This window comes from Hemicordylus capensis, chromosome 3 (genome assembly GCF_027244095.1).
Source record: "Hemicordylus capensis ecotype Gifberg chromosome 3, rHemCap1.1.pri, whole genome shotgun sequence".
Lineage (NCBI taxonomy): Eukaryota > Metazoa > Chordata > Lepidosauria > Squamata > Cordylidae > Hemicordylus > Hemicordylus capensis.
Genome location: NC_069659.1, coordinates 301,853,942 through 301,871,475, shown reverse-complemented (window position 1 = coordinate 301,871,475; position 17,534 = coordinate 301,853,942). Strand labels below are relative to the sequence as shown.

General features: G+C 43.5%; 1 protein-coding gene across 3 annotated transcripts in view; it reads left to right on the top strand.

Moving 5' to 3' along the window:
* The window catches only part of CAB39 (calcium binding protein 39), a 68,871-nt gene that overhangs the window by 30,100 nt on the left and 21,237 nt on the right, over positions 1–17,534 (top strand). For all 3 annotated transcript variants that reach the window (XM_053309645.1, XM_053309644.1, XM_053309643.1), the window contains one exon: positions 16,045–16,203. In XM_053309645.1, coding sequence (XP_053165620.1) covers positions 16,090–16,203 — 114 coding nt within the window. In that variant the 5' untranslated portion in view covers positions 16,045–16,089. The remainder of the gene's footprint in view (positions 1–16,044; positions 16,204–17,534) is intronic.

The window sequence follows — 17,534 nt, the reverse complement described above, 5'->3', positions numbered from 1 at the left end:
CCTGTATTCTACAAAAGACAACCACAGGGCTCTGTGGTCAGCAGGAGTCCTCACCGATTCGACGACACAATTTATCCTAGATTTTCTTTGTGTTAAGATGCCCTAAACTTAACAAAAATCAGTTTTTTTGCATTTGGTTTGTGGTGCAATTTTTGAAAGTGTACAAAGTGCACTGATAACTTGGACTATGTTGTATTGAGAGACTATTTATAGAAGGAATTTAAATTGGCAGCTAATCCCAACTCGCCCTTTTCTTAAAAAAGCATTTTGCAAGTAGCAAGAGTATGGAAATGACCATTTGAGTAACATTGCAGGTTTACTTGGTACAATGATACTCTCATCTCAATATGGCCCACGGAGATGTTTCCTGTTTCTGATTGTCTTGCTTATTTTTGTGCCCAAATTACTTAAGTAGCCAATTTCTCCAGTGACCTTGGTGTGATGTTGATGGAATTTATTTTCCTGTAACTTCACCCACTTCTTCATCAAACTGTCCATGCTGTGTAAAAATACCACACAGTCTGTTCAGGGCTTGGTGCAGAAAATGGGAAAGGGACTACTTCCTAGTAAGGAAAAACCTCCCAAACTGGGACCACCTGTGGATTTGGTAGCTGCAGGCGAGTGATCTGGATCGTGATCTGTTGCAGCCATAAGAATGGGCTCTGCGCCTGTGCGGGACCATTCAGGCAGAATTGACTAGCTCCTCAAAGTGCTTAGCCCTGCCCCCTGCATGTGGAACACTTGCTTAGTTTGGGCGGGCTAACGTTTTCTCCTCAGTTCCTTTCTGACCGCCATTATGTCAGCACCTTGGATTATTAGCTCTTCAGAAAGACTTCATTTGTGAATTTGAGAGAAAAAAACAGACAGTTAAAACTACTTGAACTTGGACCGGACTTGACAATTCTTACACTTTACGATTCTGACTTGTCTAAAAAACTAACTTCTCGGTTAACAACCCCGGACTGTTTTATCAATCTCCATTTGGAACTGTGAGTATTGCTTTTATTTCATTTTTCATGGGGGGGAGGGACTTTCAAGCATTGTGTCCGCTGTAACTCTAAACTCCCCTCAGCAGATGACCACAAGCTTGGTTTATTATGTCTTGGTGAAGGTCACAAGACTTCTAGTTGTAAAATTTGCCTTACCTTTTCCCATCAAACAAGGAAAAACAGAGCTCTGCTTGTGGGCTGCCTTATATGATGACATGCTACACACTGGGATGCCAGTGCCAGGGTCCTCGGTGGATGCTCCCATACCCTCGACATTGAGTATGGTATCGAGGTCAACATCTGGGTCGATATTGAAGTCAACGTCAGGATCTGCCGCAAGGCATTCTAAACTTGCCTCAGTGTCCATGACCACAACTTTTAAGACTTCAAAGCCACTTTCTGTTCCGACCCACTGAAAACAGCATAAATCCCGTCATCAGGCTGCTGATGACGGAGAGCCACTTCCCCAAAAGCATGGTGATAAGGGCACCAAGACTGATCGTGATCAATCATCCACTCCTTCACCAAAAGCTTTAGATTTGGTCTCGAACACGCCCTGATCTTGCCCATTGACACCAGATGTTGTGATGCTCAATTTCTCCTCATTAGTGACTCAGTGACGAGCTTCAACACTCGACACCAGCTATGCTATTGACTGCTCAAGGCTGCGAACGCTCTTTATCGCCTGCTGTAACTCCAGCGCAGACACCATCTCTGGCTGCCCTCCAACCCCAGCACCCCTTTTGGACAATGGCTTCTCCGGTTTCCTTTGAGATGGAGGCTGATGATGCTGAACTTGATTTAGGGCAAAGGACTGCTCAACGTCTGCTACACATGCTAGACTCCACTGAGAGTATCCCACTGGCCTTGACTTTCTGTGGATTTTTAAGTCAAGGTCTCAACATCAAGGAGGGCATGATATTCTTGATACTGAGGACCCAAGGAACCTCGCCATCTCGAGCCAGACCCTCCACCCACTTGATGCCATCGGCATTTCAACCCTTTCAGATGCAAACTTGCCCACATCCATAGAAAGTAAAGTGCCATCGATTCGGTGTCGACTCCTGGTGACCACAGAGGCATGTCATTTTCTTTGGTAGAATACAAGAGGGGTTTACCATTGCCATCTCCCGCACAGTATGAGATGATGCCTTTCAGCATGTTCCTATATTGCTGCTCCTTGATATAGGTGTTTCCCATTGATTATGTGGCCACTCAACGCTTAACTCGAGCATTGGGAGGAGGCGATGCCTCACAGGCTGCACATAGTCCCTCAAGACTTCCCTCCAACTATCAAGAATATAGACTCTGGAAAACCTGTCAATGGACTTTGGTATCAATGGTTCCCATTGCTACACATGTGACTCCTCCACCAGAACTACCTATACCTGCCTCTGCTATGGTCTCAATGTTGACAAGTCACACTTCTTCCTGTTCTGACCAGAATGGGTGTTTCAATGTCGACACAATTCACTCCTCCAAGAACAGAGGAGAATTTCTCGATGCCTAAGCATCCTGTTTCTTTGTCATGCATGGTGACACAAACAATTGATGTGCCAATGCCACGTCCTCAAAATCACAACCTACCCAAATGATGGTTACCACCACCTCATCTATGACTCAGAATGCCCCTAAAAATAAGGGATCAGTCCCTTTCGGACCCTGTACTGTCATCTTGACAGATGATTACGAATCTTATTCAGCTTTTAGTGAAATGACCTCTTAAAGCACACTGACGACCCCCTTATTAAGGTGGTACCAGACCATAACATGTCTGCTAATGAGATGCGCTCTTATTTCCATGATAACATTGCAGAGCATCCTTCCTCTACTCCATGAGAGGTGTGATTTGTGACGTCGGATCTCCAGGACATATATTTTCATATAGGGATCCAACAAACCACAGACAGTACCTCTGCTTCACAGTTAGTCACCATGTTTTCCAATACAACATTCTTCCGTTTGGTCTAACTACGGTACCCTGTGTAGTCACTAAATGCATCGCTGTGATCATGGAACATCTCCAGTCGCAAGGGGTAGTCCTCTTTCCATATTTCGACGACTGGCTTCTGATGGGAAGTGTAGACCATCAGTTAGCTTTGCATGTCATGACAGTGTTAGACCTTCTGAAAGACCTAGGCATCCAGGTCAACTGGGTGAAATCCAAACTCCAACCGGTAAAGTGCATTGCCTATATTGGGGCCATACTCAATGTGGACACACAGCGTGCATATCTCCCCATGGAGTGCTTCTTATGGATCAGAGATCTGATCTTGATACAAAGATTGCTGGGCCTCATGATAGTAAGTAATTTATTTCGGTCATAGACCAGCAAAATACAATGCAATCAGATAAAAACAAAAATAGAAAAACAACAATAGAAAATTCATTACACCATGTGAGTCCGCATTTGACATGTTATATAACAAAATTTAGCCACCATATATGCAACTTCAGAATTTAGGTTGGTAAGCAAGTAATTTAAATAAAATTCATCTTGATGACTAGGGAAATTATTCAAGAGCGGGGCTATCAATTTACATCTTACTTCTCTATAGTGATCACAGTACAACAGGACATGCGCGGTTGTTTCGATATGGCCAGATCCACATGGGCACACTCTAGATACACTTGACGTGCCTGTGAATCTTCCAAATAAGACCACTGTAGATAGAGCATTTAGTCGGGCGAGAGTAAGAGCTCGCCTGAACTTTGGTATCAAGATACTACTTAAATATGGAGCTGGCTTAATCTCATTGTTCTTACTTCCAAGATATATATCACTCGGTAAATTTGCCTGTTCCATTTGCAATCCTACATCCTGTATGCACTGTATAATCAAGCGCTTAGCTCGATCACTGGGCCACATGAAATTTCACCATTCACTTCGCCAGACTGCGTCTGCAACGGCTACAGCTTTGGTTTGTCAGTTTTCAGACCCAATTTGTACAGTACCCAAACGTTGCTGAAGATTCCAGACCCAATTCTGATGTCACTCCATTGGTTGACAAAGGAGACCAACCTTCTAAAGGGGGTACCCTTCCAAATGTCACAATGGATGCCTCCATGCAGGGCTGGGGGGTGCATTGTAGACACCTTCGTGCTCAAGGACTGTGGTCCCCAAGTCAATGTCAAATACACATCAACTTTCTGGAACTGTTGGCAGTATTCCAGGCCTGCAAGTCTTTTCAACTGTCACTAGCCGGCAAGGTTGTACAAATCAGCCTGGACAACACTACAGCAATCGCCTATTTAAACCAGCAAGGAGGGACTGTCTCCTGCTCCCTGTGTATGTTGAGTCTGCAGATTTGGAACTGGGCCATTGTTCAACAAATGACCCTGACCGCCATCCACATCAAAGGTGTGGAGAACACTTTGGCAGATCACCTCAGCAGCTTGCATCTCCTTTTGTGTCAACACGTATGGGAGATCAGTTTGGCATATCTTCAACCAATTGTCCGGGCTTGGGGCACTCCAGAGATAGACTTGTTTGCAACAGCATCAAACAAGGAATGCCCCTAGTACAGTACTGAGGGTCAGCATCGGCCACAACTCCAGAGGAAATGCCTTCCAATTTCACTGGGGTCAGAAGCTTCTGTACATCTTTCCTATTTACTCTCTGCTGAACAAAGTATTGGCCAAAATCTTGCAAGACGGTGCTAAGTGTATATTGATTGTTCCATGGTGGCCCCGACAGCCATGGTTTCAGCAGGCACTCAGACTGTTGAGAGGTTACCACAGGCATCTGCCTCAACGCAAAGATATTCTGACTCAAGAGGATGGCATGTTTGATCACCCCGACCTCAAGACTCTCAATCTAACTGCCTGGAGGATAGGCTCTTAAAGGATATTCTCCTTAATGAATGCAAAGTATCCACACGGGTCAATTATAACAGCAAGTGGAAGAGATTTCGATCATATGCACAGAGGCATGGATTTCAACCGTACTCTGCCACTTCTCGCCAGGTGCTTCTATATCTTGTGGCCTTGAAACAACAAAATTTGGCCAATGTCTCAATCAAGGTTCATCTGGCCGTTATTTCTGCTTGGCGTCCCGGATGGGATGGGAGGACGGGTCTTCTCGCATCCAGACTCAAAAAAATTCTTAAGAGGTCTCAACAACCTCTACCCACCTATTAGAAGACCCTCTGAACGGTGGAGCCTATCCCTTGTCTTGTCTGCTCTAATGAAGCCCCCCTTTGAGTCCATGGCAATGGCTCTTCCTAAACTTGTGGCACTAAAGACGGTCTTTCTCCTGGCCATAACATCAGCTCAGAGGATCAGTGAGCTAAATGCTGTCCTCATTGACGTCCCTTACACCAAATTTCATGAGGACAAGGTGGTACTTCATCTGGACCCTGAGTTAAGACCTAAAATTAGTTACTGACTATATCACAGTGGCATTGTTTTACCTACCTTCTTTTGCAATCCAACGACGGCCCTAGAGCGTTCCTTGCACTCGCTAGATGGGCTCTCCTTTTCTACTTGAAATTTACCAAGCCCTATAGACAGACAAAATGCCTCTTTGTAGGTTACAAAGGCAAGATTAAAGGTTGCCAGACTTCCACACAAAGACTCTTCCATTGGATTGTGGAACTCATCTTTCTGACCTACAAACATCAAAAAGTGGAACTCCCTAAGACCATACAGGCCCACTTGTCTAGGGCTTATGCTACCTCTGTGGCCCATATGGCCGGCATCAAGCTCAAGGACATCTGCACCGCAGCTGCCTGGTCCTCTGAGCATACTTTAGTCAAGCATTACGCTTTGGACCTTTGCAATGCAGCCTAGGCCAATTTCGGGAGGGGGAAACATGCACTGCTACCTACCTTGTTGAACTGTGGACTGGTTCCGTGAGATGATTGCATCCAAATGTTGGTCCTTCAGGAACTGAGAAAACACTAGCCTGCCCAAACTAAGCAAATGTACCATATGTAGGAGGTGGGGCAAAGTGCTTCAAGGAGCTAGGAAATTCTGCCCGAATGGTCCCGCACGGGTACAGAACCCATTCTTATGGCTGCAACGGATCACTACTAGATCAATGGTTACAGGTGAGCAACCTGTTTTTATGATACATACAAATAAGGGGAGGTTTGGTCACATGAATCTGTGGCTAAACTTGCATAGACTAATTTAGTTGTCTGCATAGGCTAAACAGTAAAGCTAAACTGAAGCCGAACCTTGTTCTGCTAGTTTTTGGATTTTGCAGTGTTTCGATAAACTTCCTGTCCTTTTCTGAGTGTTTTCATATTGGCAGGAGGCGGATTTTATTTAATCAATAACACTGAACTAGGAAGCGAAGAAAAGACAGTGTTGAACATTTTTTAGAAACAGGTAGTTGGCTGCAGAAGTACTTCAGACTCTTAACTTTTTTTTTTTTTTGTCAGAAAAATTCTTTGTCAGAATTAATCTAGCATGTATAGAATCCATCAAATTATTGGTTATGAACTAGTGTCTGGCTTATTTTTAGAAATGCACAGTTCATATTTTAACACTGTAAAAATGAGGATCTCTTGCTACTGAAGGTATCATAGATGTATTATGTGTCAGTGTGCATACATCAGGACTGTTAAACCCACTTCATATGTGATAAGAGAGACAATTGTATGTTGGAAAAATTCTCTTCTACCCTCTCTGCTGGAATTCTAGTTTTCAGGATGGTCATTTGCTGCGGATTCTCTCATCCCATATTAAGTCATGCCCAAAACATAGTTGTGTGTGTACAGGATGCTATTTGTTCAAGAAAAACAATAGACTACGCTTGAGGGACAGGCATTTTCCCAAAGTAGCTTTATACAGGGAAGTTTAATCCACAGCCAAAGATTTGATGTTCATATGATGTAACTTTAATCCCCTTCCTTTAGTGGGTTCATGACCTGTATGCTAAATTATTTCAAAAGTATGTGCTTCTCCTGGGTAAGAGCCTTGGTGTTATGTGAACAGGCCCTGGGGCAGAGGTAACATGTGCAGAAAATGATGACATAAGAAGCGAGAGACAGGAAGTGGTTGAAAGTTGGTTTACTAAGCCAGGGATTAAGAGGATAAACAGAGTCCTGTTCTAGGCCATATTCCATTCCCTGTGGTGCAGTTGTGGAATTTGTCTTGGTATGAGTTAATGACAAGATGAAGCTTCATCCTAGAGGACTTGAATGGAGAGTGGAAAGTAGAAAATGCCTTTTAAAAAAAAAAACTTGTGCGAGTTGTAAGGTACAATTTATGTGCATACAAACACACTGTACTTGCACATGAGTAACTACTTATAGATTATCCTAAATTAATAGGGGAAACAGAAGAGGAATCAGACCACGCATATTCCTTCTGTCATAGTCTCCTTGCTGCTAAAAAGATCTTTTGTGTTTTGGGAAGGGGGAAATGATTTCATGGCTGAAGGTATTCACCTAGTTTTACAAACTGACATATCTATATGGGTGGGTATGTGCATGGCTGGTGCTATCTATACAATTATGGCAGCTCAAAGAATCATATGATCGTGCAAGTCATGGCAGCTGCATGTACATCTTCTACATGGTGGTGCAGTCTTATAGGAATGGCACTGTCATGACATGTGGACAGCTGCTGGTTGTGAGCCTATAAGTGGTTGTGCATATTCCAAGGCAATTGCACTGCATGGTATTGATCATCTACTCAGGTACTTTGCCTTTTAGACCTCTCTTTCACGGGTCCACAAATTGTGGCTGAGCTTAGTAGTGGGCCACTATTTTCTGCTGTGCAGCTGTAAAGTCCAATTTCAACACAATACTGCTTACGACAAGAAAGATGATTTCTAACAGGCTTTATAATTAGAATTATGTTGTTAAAAGGATTTTTTTTAAAAGTGTATCTTTTGGAAGAGAAATATAGAAGTTGTTTACAGCTACAAGAAAAGAAAGCTTTCACAAGCCTTGGAACAATGAGATTTTTTTAAAGAGCGCTACTTGGGGAGAAGCACTGGTAATCTGGGGCCATTGGGAGCTGGGAGAAACCCAAAGCAATAGACTCATTGGCTGCAATATTACATGTAATAAATAAACTGCAAATGAAGAAAACACCTTGGTACAGCAGACCTAGTAGATTGATCTGCAAATAATCTACTGTTTCCTTACATAGTCACTCATAGAAGATTTAGGCTATGATTCTATGCATGCATACTTAAAAAACAAACCCATTGAATGCAGTGGGACTTGCTTCTGAGTGAGCATGCATAGATAGGCTTATGCTGTTAGGGGAAAGGCAGCAGAGTGATTGCACCTAAATGAATAAAAATTTCTCCATTACACTCTTGGATTTCAGCATTACCTCGGTTGTTCTCCCCTATCCACATAACCACACCCACCAACTAAGACAGGCTTCAAGCTTCTCCCCCACATTACTGCCGCCAAACACACAAGTAGCACACAACTCCGTAGAGCACATTTGTGAAGGGAATCATGGACAGGCAAGCGAGTGTGTTGCAAAGAGTTTCATCCTTAAAAAAAAAAAAAAAAGTCCCTATCCACACCACCACCTTCCACCAATGCTGTACTCAACACTACAAGGTCCCCCTGGCCTGCCTCAACTTTGAGTCCCACATGCATGCTACAGAACTTTCCAAAGTCCCACCTCCGGCTGTGATTGTTAGGCTAACCAGCATAAGCTTCCTTCCAGCCCCACATGCTTGCTGATGGTACGGCACTTAGAGCTCAACCTGTGATTGAAAGCAATGGCTTAATGGTACCTAACGGTGCCTAAGGTCAGGCTGTAAGCCTCACAACACAATTATTTGGGCCAGAGCCCTGAATCCTACTCCCCAGGGTAAAAAGAACATTTGGCTGCTGAGGAGTTTGTTTGCAGATCATTACGCCTATAGAGTAGTAATGGATTTATTTATTTAAAATACTTATACCCTGATCCTTCAGTACACTACTGCTCAGGGCAGCTCACAACATTATTAAAATAGATTAATAAAGTTAAACAAGTTTCAAAATAAAAGTTATTAATAGGAAGTTAAAAATGGAGGACTATAAAAACAAAAGAACCTACCAGATATCAGTAGCAGATAAAACATCAAAAAGCCTCTTTTAAAAAATGTTCGTTTAATTTGTTTTTTAAAAACACTGAGGGAGGAAACATGGTGAAGCTCTTTAGGGAGAGTGTTACAAAGCCAAGGGGCCACAACTGAAAAGGCGCTCTCTCTCTTGTCCCCGCCAACTGGATCTCTGATAGTGGCAGGGCCATGAACAGGGCCGAGTGGAAGGCCTGGCAGGTTCATATGGGTGAATGTGGTCCGACAGGTACCCCGGCCCCAAGCTATGTAGATCAAGACCAGCACCTTGAATCTGGCCAGAAGCAGATTGGTAACCAATGAAGCTGTTGCAGAATGGGTGTGACACTCTGAAGCAGCTTGTGCCTTACAGCAGTGTTCTGGACCAGATGAAGCTTCTGAACCATCTTCAAAGGCAGTCGCATGTAAAGCACATTTCTGTAGTCCAATCTGTATGTAACCAAAGCAGAAATGACTGAGGTCAGATGCAACTTCTTTAAGTAGGCATCTATCTATCTATCTATCTATCTATCTATCTATCTATCTATCTATCTATCATATTTTTGCACCGCCCAAAACTTGCGTCTCTGGGTGGTTTACAAGAAGATTAAAAAGCAAAACAATTAAAAACAAAAACAAAACAAAACAAAAAAATTAAAAGCAAGGAAATTTAAAACACAATTTAAAATTTTAAAACAATATTCTAAAAACAACTGGCGTACGAGCGGTAGCTAGTACATAGGAACATAGGAAACTGCCACATACTGAGTCAGACCATAGGTCCATCTAGTTCAGTATTGTCTAAACAGACCGGCAGCAGCTTCTCCAGGGTTGCAGGCAGGAATCTCTCTCAGCTCTATCTTGGAGAAGCCAGGGAGGGAACGTGGAACCTTCTGCTCTTCCTAGAGCGGCTCCATCCCCTGAGGGGAATATCTCGCAGGGCTCACACTTCCAGTCTCCCATTCATATGCAACCAGGGCGGACCCTGCTTAGCTAAGGGGACAAGTCATGCTTGCTACCACAAGACAAGTACCTCTGCACACCACCACTACCTGTGCCTCCAAGGACTGCATTGGGTCCAGAAACACCCCCCAAGCTGCTCACTTGGTCTTTCAGAGGGAATGTGACCCCGTCTAAGACCAGATCTACCTAACTACTCAGTTGATCACTTTTTATCAACCCAGAGCACTTCCATCTTATCTGGATTAAGTTTCTGCCCCCATCCAGTCTAGAACAGCCTCCATACCCCAGTTCAGAGCATCCATTGCCCCCCTGGTTGTCTGCTAACTTAAAAGATAGGTAGAGCTGGGTGTCAACGGCATATTGATGGCACTGCAGCCCACACCCACAGATGACCTCTTCCAGAGGTTTCATGTAGATGTTAAACAGCATAGGGGACAGAATTGATCCCTGTGGCATACCAAAGCCAAGGGGTGGAACAGACATTCTCCACCACCACCTTCTGAGTACAATCTGTCAGGTAGGAGCGGAGCCACCATATATCCATCTTCCCAAGTCACTACCCAGAGAGACAACCTAGAAGGATACTATGGCCAATGGCATAAAAAGCTGCTGAGAGGTCCAGGAGAATCAACAGAGTCACACTCCTTCTGTCTATCTACTGGCATAGGCAATCCACTAGGGCGGCGACCAAGGCAGTTTCCATCCCATATCCAAGCCGGAAGCCAGACTGGAAAGGATCTAAGTAATCTGATTTATCCAGGGCTGCCTGGAGCCAAGATGCCACCACGCTCTCTAACACCTTGCCCAGGAAGGGGAGGTTAGAAACTGGTCAAATTGTTTAAATCATCTGGGTTCAATGAGGGCTTTTTTAGGAGGGGCCTAATGACTGCCTCCTTCAGCTGAGGCACCACCTCCTGCTTCAGAGAGACACTTGCCACCCATGAACCCAGTCCCTAGCAACCTTCACCAATCATGAAGGGAAGTGGTCAAGCACACACGGTAGGCCTCAACCTTCCAAGCTGCCTGTCCACCCCCTCAGGCACCACAGTCTGGAAAACATCCAATATAAGAAGACCAGATGGTGCATTGGTAATCTCCAGTTCTGGTGCTGCAAACACCCTAGTATCCAAGTCAGAATAGATATGAACAATTTTATCTGCAAAATGTAACTCAAATTGATCAGAGTGGGTTGCCAAGGGTTTTGTTTGATGGTCTTTGGGGCCTTCACATAGGAGGCTCTGAACCACTTGGAAAAACTCCTTTTGGACAACATTGAGCCAATGCAAGAAATCTAGAAATATGGGCTAAAGTTGTTAGAATTCAAAAAAGCACATTGTATTCATTGAATCATAGCAGGGCTTTGTTGTTGTTTTTTGTCCCCACAGCCTAATATGGGTCCCACCCATAGCTGAAAAAGGGAAGTGGCTCTACTTAACCCAAACCTACTGCCTTTCCTCTAGTAACAGTTTTCTGGAGGAAAAGAGGGAGTGGAGCCTTTATGAAACTGTGCTGTTCCTTGTATCCAGTGTAATAAAAGAATCCCAGTGGAAATGAAATTGCATGCTATTGTTGCTTTTCTCGAGTTATTTTGGAGGAGGACTCCATTTTAAGTCCTTCGGATGTAGGATGCTCTGCCTCCTGTCAAGTAATTTTACTTGAGGAAAGGCACAGCAGTATGTATAGTTTGAATTCCACTGTGCTGGAGTGTGGAAAGTCAATTGGAGTTTAAAAGGCACACTGCCATTCATTCCCTGGAGTTAGAAGCTCGGCATGCATCTGCTTGAGATTCAAAAGATGAATCATGTTCAAGAGGAGCTGCAGCAAATAGTATTGAGAACCAGCAGGAGGGGGATTCTCTTTTCTCTCCCCAGCCCATCAGTTGGGAAGAAAGTGGGTGTGTGGGAGAAGCCCTGAAAAGCTACAAAAGTACTTCATCCTCTTCAAGATCGCTGCATCTTGATTAGGTTTTCTTATTGATTTTTAAACCACTGATTAGTATGAAAGGTGCTCTACTCCATCATTCCGTCTTCAGTGTGCTTCTGAGTTGGGTACTGGGATTAATGCTGTTGTGGCATTCCTACCCCAAACTGATAATCAAGACTGAGAGAGACCATGTTAGTCTGAAAAATCAGTTGTTCTTTATGCTGTTTAAAGCTAAAGTGTGCAGTCGAGTTGAAATGGTGCAGAAGAGGACAACCAAAATTATCAGGGACCTGGAGCACCTTCTTAATGAGGCTAGGCTACAGCATCTGGGGCTCTTTACCTTGGAAGAGAGGCGACTAAGGGGAGACATGGAGGTGTATAAAATTATGCATGGAGTGGAGAGGGTAGACAGAAAATTTTTTCTCCCTCTCTCACAACATTAGAACCAGGGGCCATCCCATGAAACTGAAGGTCAGGAAATTTAGGACCGACAAGAGGAAGTACTTTTTCACACCGCGCATAAGTAATCCTATGGAATTCTCTGCCATGAGATGTGGTGATGGCCACTAGCTTGCATGGCTTTAAGAGGGGCTTAGACAGGTTCATGGAGAACAGGTCAATCAGTGGTTACTAGTCTCATGGCTATAGGCCACCTCCAGCCTCAGAGGCATGATGCCTCTCAAAACCAGTTGCAGGGGAGCAACAGCAGGAGCGAGAGCATACACATACCTCTTGCCTGAAAGTTCCTCAGAGGCATCTGGTGGGCCACTGTGTGAAACAAGAAGCTGGACTAGATGGGCCTTGTGCCTCATCCAACAGAGCTGTTCTTATGAGTCGGTGTTGACTCCTGGCAACCACAGAGCCATGTGGTTGTCTTTGATAGAATACAGGAGCAATTTACCATTGCCATCTTCTGCGCAGTATGAGATTATGCCTTTCAGACTCCCATAGTCTGGGAAACATACCAGCAGAGCTTTGAACCTGCAACCTCTGGCTTGCTAGTTAAGTAGCGTACAGAATTGGAGTAACTTGCTGACTCTGATAAACATCACTGGCTGTAGTTGGTTTGCCTATTTTCAGGTAAATATCAAATGACGCTTCCTGTCACCCAATTCCTCTTTCTGGCAAACTGAGGAGGAGGGTTGCATTTTTCCACCACTCCTCACCTGCTGTCATTATCTCTTTGTGGATCATGACTTGAGAATTTCCACCCGCTAGCAAAAGGGTAATGGCTGATCTCCTAAATAGGTATCGTTTTCTTTCCATCCTGTCATTCATGATTCAAATAGAGCTCTGTTCAGTAGCTTAATTGTCAGCTGAAAAACATCTGCAAACCTACCCCAATATAGTGCTTATGGAGTTATCTAGCATATATATCTCTGATGAATTCATAATGTCCAATGATGGATGGTTTAGAAGAGAGGTTTTTCTCTAGCTCTAGAGAAATGTCATTTTAATTAGGACAGTAAAGATCTTGAGATACAGGAGATGGTGCTTAACCTTCATTATATTAGTCCATTCTTCCTCTACACTGCCTACTATTTGTCATATATGACAAACATTTTTTTCAATTTTATCTGCTAGAGGCAGCTATGTATTGTGAGCATATCTATTATAATTGGAGTGCACGGGAGTTAAAGTTCTGTAATCAAGAAGATTAATGTAGTCATATGATTATTGAAGCACCTTCATGATCAAAGCATTTTGTAAATAGCTTCTTTTAAAAAACCAAATAAACAGCGTTTGTTGTCTCTATGTAGGTATGTGCTTATTCTTGAGTTAAAATATCAAAGTGCAATCAGTAATACCTTGAACTACCAGTAGTAGAGATAATGAAATTGGAACGCTGTGATTAGAGAATTTAGCTGCTAATATTGCTTCTTGATTTCCAAGTTTAAAATATCCTTCAGGGGTCTGTTTCCCCCCCATATAGAGCTAGCAATATAAAATATAAACCAAAAACTACTATGATGGTCAGAATCGAAAGAACCATGAAACTAGTTGGTTTAGCCCCCAAATGCTTTGGACTTATTTTTCTTGAACAGCAGCCCCTATGCTACAAGGCAAACTGATCTTGAAACCACAAGGAGTTTCAAGAGCAGGCTGTGAGATGCTATGGTGGTGTGCTAGGCAGGGAAGCAAAGGGGGAAGAAAATCTGTTGAGGTAGAGCAAGCCCTACATGACTTCTTGTAACTCTTTGAAACCTGCGAATATTTGGGGAGTAAGTATAATAAATATAACTTGAAATGGGTTTGACATCTTTTGTTGTAATATGATGATTAATTTGATCATTGATTTGCTCTCTCTCTCTGAACCATTTTTTGTTTTAAAAGTATCCAAAAACTGCACACTTTTGTGCTTCTGGTTTACAATCTGAAATGGCAACTTGCACATTTCCCTTGGGGCAAGTGTCCAGCTTCTGTAAGTGTGTGGAATTTGCATTGCTTTCCTCAAATCTGCAAGTCCCCACACTATAGCATGCAGTGATAGGTGGAAGTGTGATTGGCTCCGATCTGCTTTTCACAATATTATTATGTCTCAGTTTACTAAAAGAAACTCTGTACAAGCTCTTTTTGAAATGTGGGAGACAGTAGCAAAGACCTGTGTTTGATGGAGATGAAAGTTCCATAAAAGGATGTTCTTACTGAAACAAGTTAGAGAAAAGTACAATTGACTGAGGTAGAAAAAGCTGTAGGTCAAGTCCATTTATAAAGGTTAGTCACTATTCTTCACTTGCCAATAATAATTTTAGAACTTCTTTGAATGGCCTAATTGGAAATATTCAGAATTGCAATTGAGAGTGCAGAGAGTCTGATAATGTACCAAGTTCCATTGTCCAGCCCCACATTGTTTCAATGAAGGTTTTTGTTTACATTTGTTGTAAACTGGCGGTTGCAATTTGCTTCCTGACCCAGACTGTGGGCTATTTTCACTTGTGTCAGGTGGGGACAACCATTCTTTGTAATGACACTGTGACCTCTGCTCTGTCAGCTTCAACTGTCTTTTGTTTGCTGTAGGAGTAGCAACCCATCAGCGTTTTTTAAGTACAGGCTTTTCTGTTCCCTTATATCCTATCGAGAGCTCTAGAAGTCCAGTCATGTAGTAATTTAAGAAAATATTCATTAATTTGCATTAGCTGGTCTGCTAAAACATACATTTTGTTGTTGTTTATGTACTTTAATAAGCAAACTGTAAATATTGCCTTAAAAGCAATACTGTGGTACGGAATGGCTTGTTTTTTTAAATACGCTCTGATACATATTTTCCCCATTAAGTGTGCAGGTGGCTTTTGTTACTCATATTAGAGCTTGCTGTCAAAAAACGAAGAAAAGTTGAATCCTCATGAAAACCACATAGTATAAAGCATACTACTTTTGGATCGATTGGGCCTGATCCAGCAAGACTGTTCTTATGTTCTTAGAATGCAAGCCTGATCTCAATTTTTGTGAGACTCCAGTGTCCACTGAAGTCCCAGGAGCAGAGGCATCTCCTCTTATTTCTGTGTGAATGTTTCTTCTATACAGAACTGTCAAAAATACTTCTCTAGAGCGGAGGGCGGTGGGACTGTTGGTGCTCTGTGGAAAAACAATGCAAATAATGTTGGACTGTTAGTAACTTCAGGTACAGCTCCTTGTTTCTCTGGATAAGTATTATTTAAGCATAAAACGGTGCATTCAGTGTAATCAGCTTAAATATAAGCTTAGTTTTTCTAATAGGCAGAAGTGACACAGTGCTTCAGTTCTCTAGCAAACATTGATATATTAGATTTGTATCAATCATCTTTGAACAGTAGGGGTCTCCTAGAGCAGGGATTCTCAACGATTGAGTTCCCAGATGTTATTGGACTTCAACTCCCATAATCAACCAAAGGCCTTTGGGCTGGGGATTATGGGAGTTGAAGTCCAAAAACATCTGGGGACCCAACGTTGAGAATCCCTGTCCTAGAGGATCTGGTCTCTGGATAAAAATTTATTGCTGTAAATGAGAGCACTTCTGTAAGATTTAATCGTGCTTCTGTATGGTAGTGAGCAAGCTTCAGATTCAACTCTGAACAATTGTTAGATTTTACTGTACACTTCTCTCCCCCCGCTCCCCCGCTATTCGTTGTGTGCTTACTTTATCTAACACCCATTGTTTGTCACTTACAGGTGAAGGTAGAATTCTAGAAGAAAAGGCACGTATAACTTGCAACCATGCCATTTCCCTTTGGCAAGTCACACAAGTCTCCTGCAGACATAGTGAAGAATCTGAAGGAGAGTATGGCAGTTCTGGAAAAGCAAGATATTTCTGACAAGAAGGTAGAAAAGGTATATTTTTCACTTCATTTTGATGGGATATGGTCTGTTTTAATAAAATGTTGTGATACTACAGGGGTGAGGAAAACAATGTGCATTACAACTTAATGCTTTTCAGGGACTGAGAAACTTGTTTGTCATTCTTCTAAAAGTACCATTTCTGTCAAGCCAAAACAGGTCCTAGTTATTGATCTTGGAAACTGAATGATTTGCATCATTGCAAGCATCCTGTGATTGCAGTGGGGACCTCCTCCATGCCAGTGCTGTATCCAACACACACTGAGGCTTTTCTGACGATCAGCCAAAATTGGGCTAGGGGAGCCAGGCCCGATTTCGGCTGACCATGTGAGCCACCGGGCTCGCAGGTGAGCCCTGTGGCTCCCAGGCGGTTAACCCGCCTAAGTACCCCTCCCCTTAAACCAGGTTTGCAGAGTAAGTGCTCCGCAAACCCGATTTTCAAAATCGTGAGTAGCCGCGGTGCAGCCCCGTGCCGTGGCTACTCATGAGTAGACCCCCGGAGAGGAGGCGAAAACCCAGCCCCAGGGGTCTCTCCAGTATGCCCTGAGTGCTCACGCAGGGCATACTGGAGCTTCTGGAGGCCACACGGCCCCCGAACTCCCCAGCCCCTGCCGGCTATGTCATGGAGCCGGCAGTCATGTGGGTGGCCGATTGGGCCGCCCAGGGCTCCCGCCCTACTCGTCTGCGGGGGAGAGCGGGCTTAGCCCGGTCTCCCTGCAAACCCAGCCAAAGCGGGTCTCACGGATCGTGAGACCTGCCTCCCTGTCTTACTTGCTGTCACCCTCATCTTCATGTCTTCTACAATGCTGGTCTCTGTGCTTGGAATAATCCCTCTTCTCTCAATTTTTAAGCCATTTCCTTCTCCAAGCTCCTCGGAGGAATCTTCTCTTCAAACCTCTCCTGAACCACCCTTTGCCTGTGCCTCTGTTGTCACCTAATTCTTTCTAACTTGGACTGAGCTGCACACCATTTTGCTTAAAAATCTGGTGTAAAGTCCCTAAGCACTCTGATCAGAGACTTCAGTCTGGTATTAAATAAACACTGATAGTACTAGCTAATGGCCAGCAGTACCTAGTAGGTGTTTGAGGTATACAGAAATGTACTTCTGTACTTGCTTGGGATTCCAGTAGCTCTCTAGATGTTTGACTTGGTTAATATCCTCAGTTACATCTGGGTAGAACTGAAGTCACATGCAGAATGAGATGAGAATTGATGAACTCTTACAGCTATGGATGTAGTCACCACCTTCTCTAGACACATGCTACAGCACATGCTAGAATGTCCTTCAGCTAAGTGCTGGCAGTTGATTGGTGTAAGTGTTAATG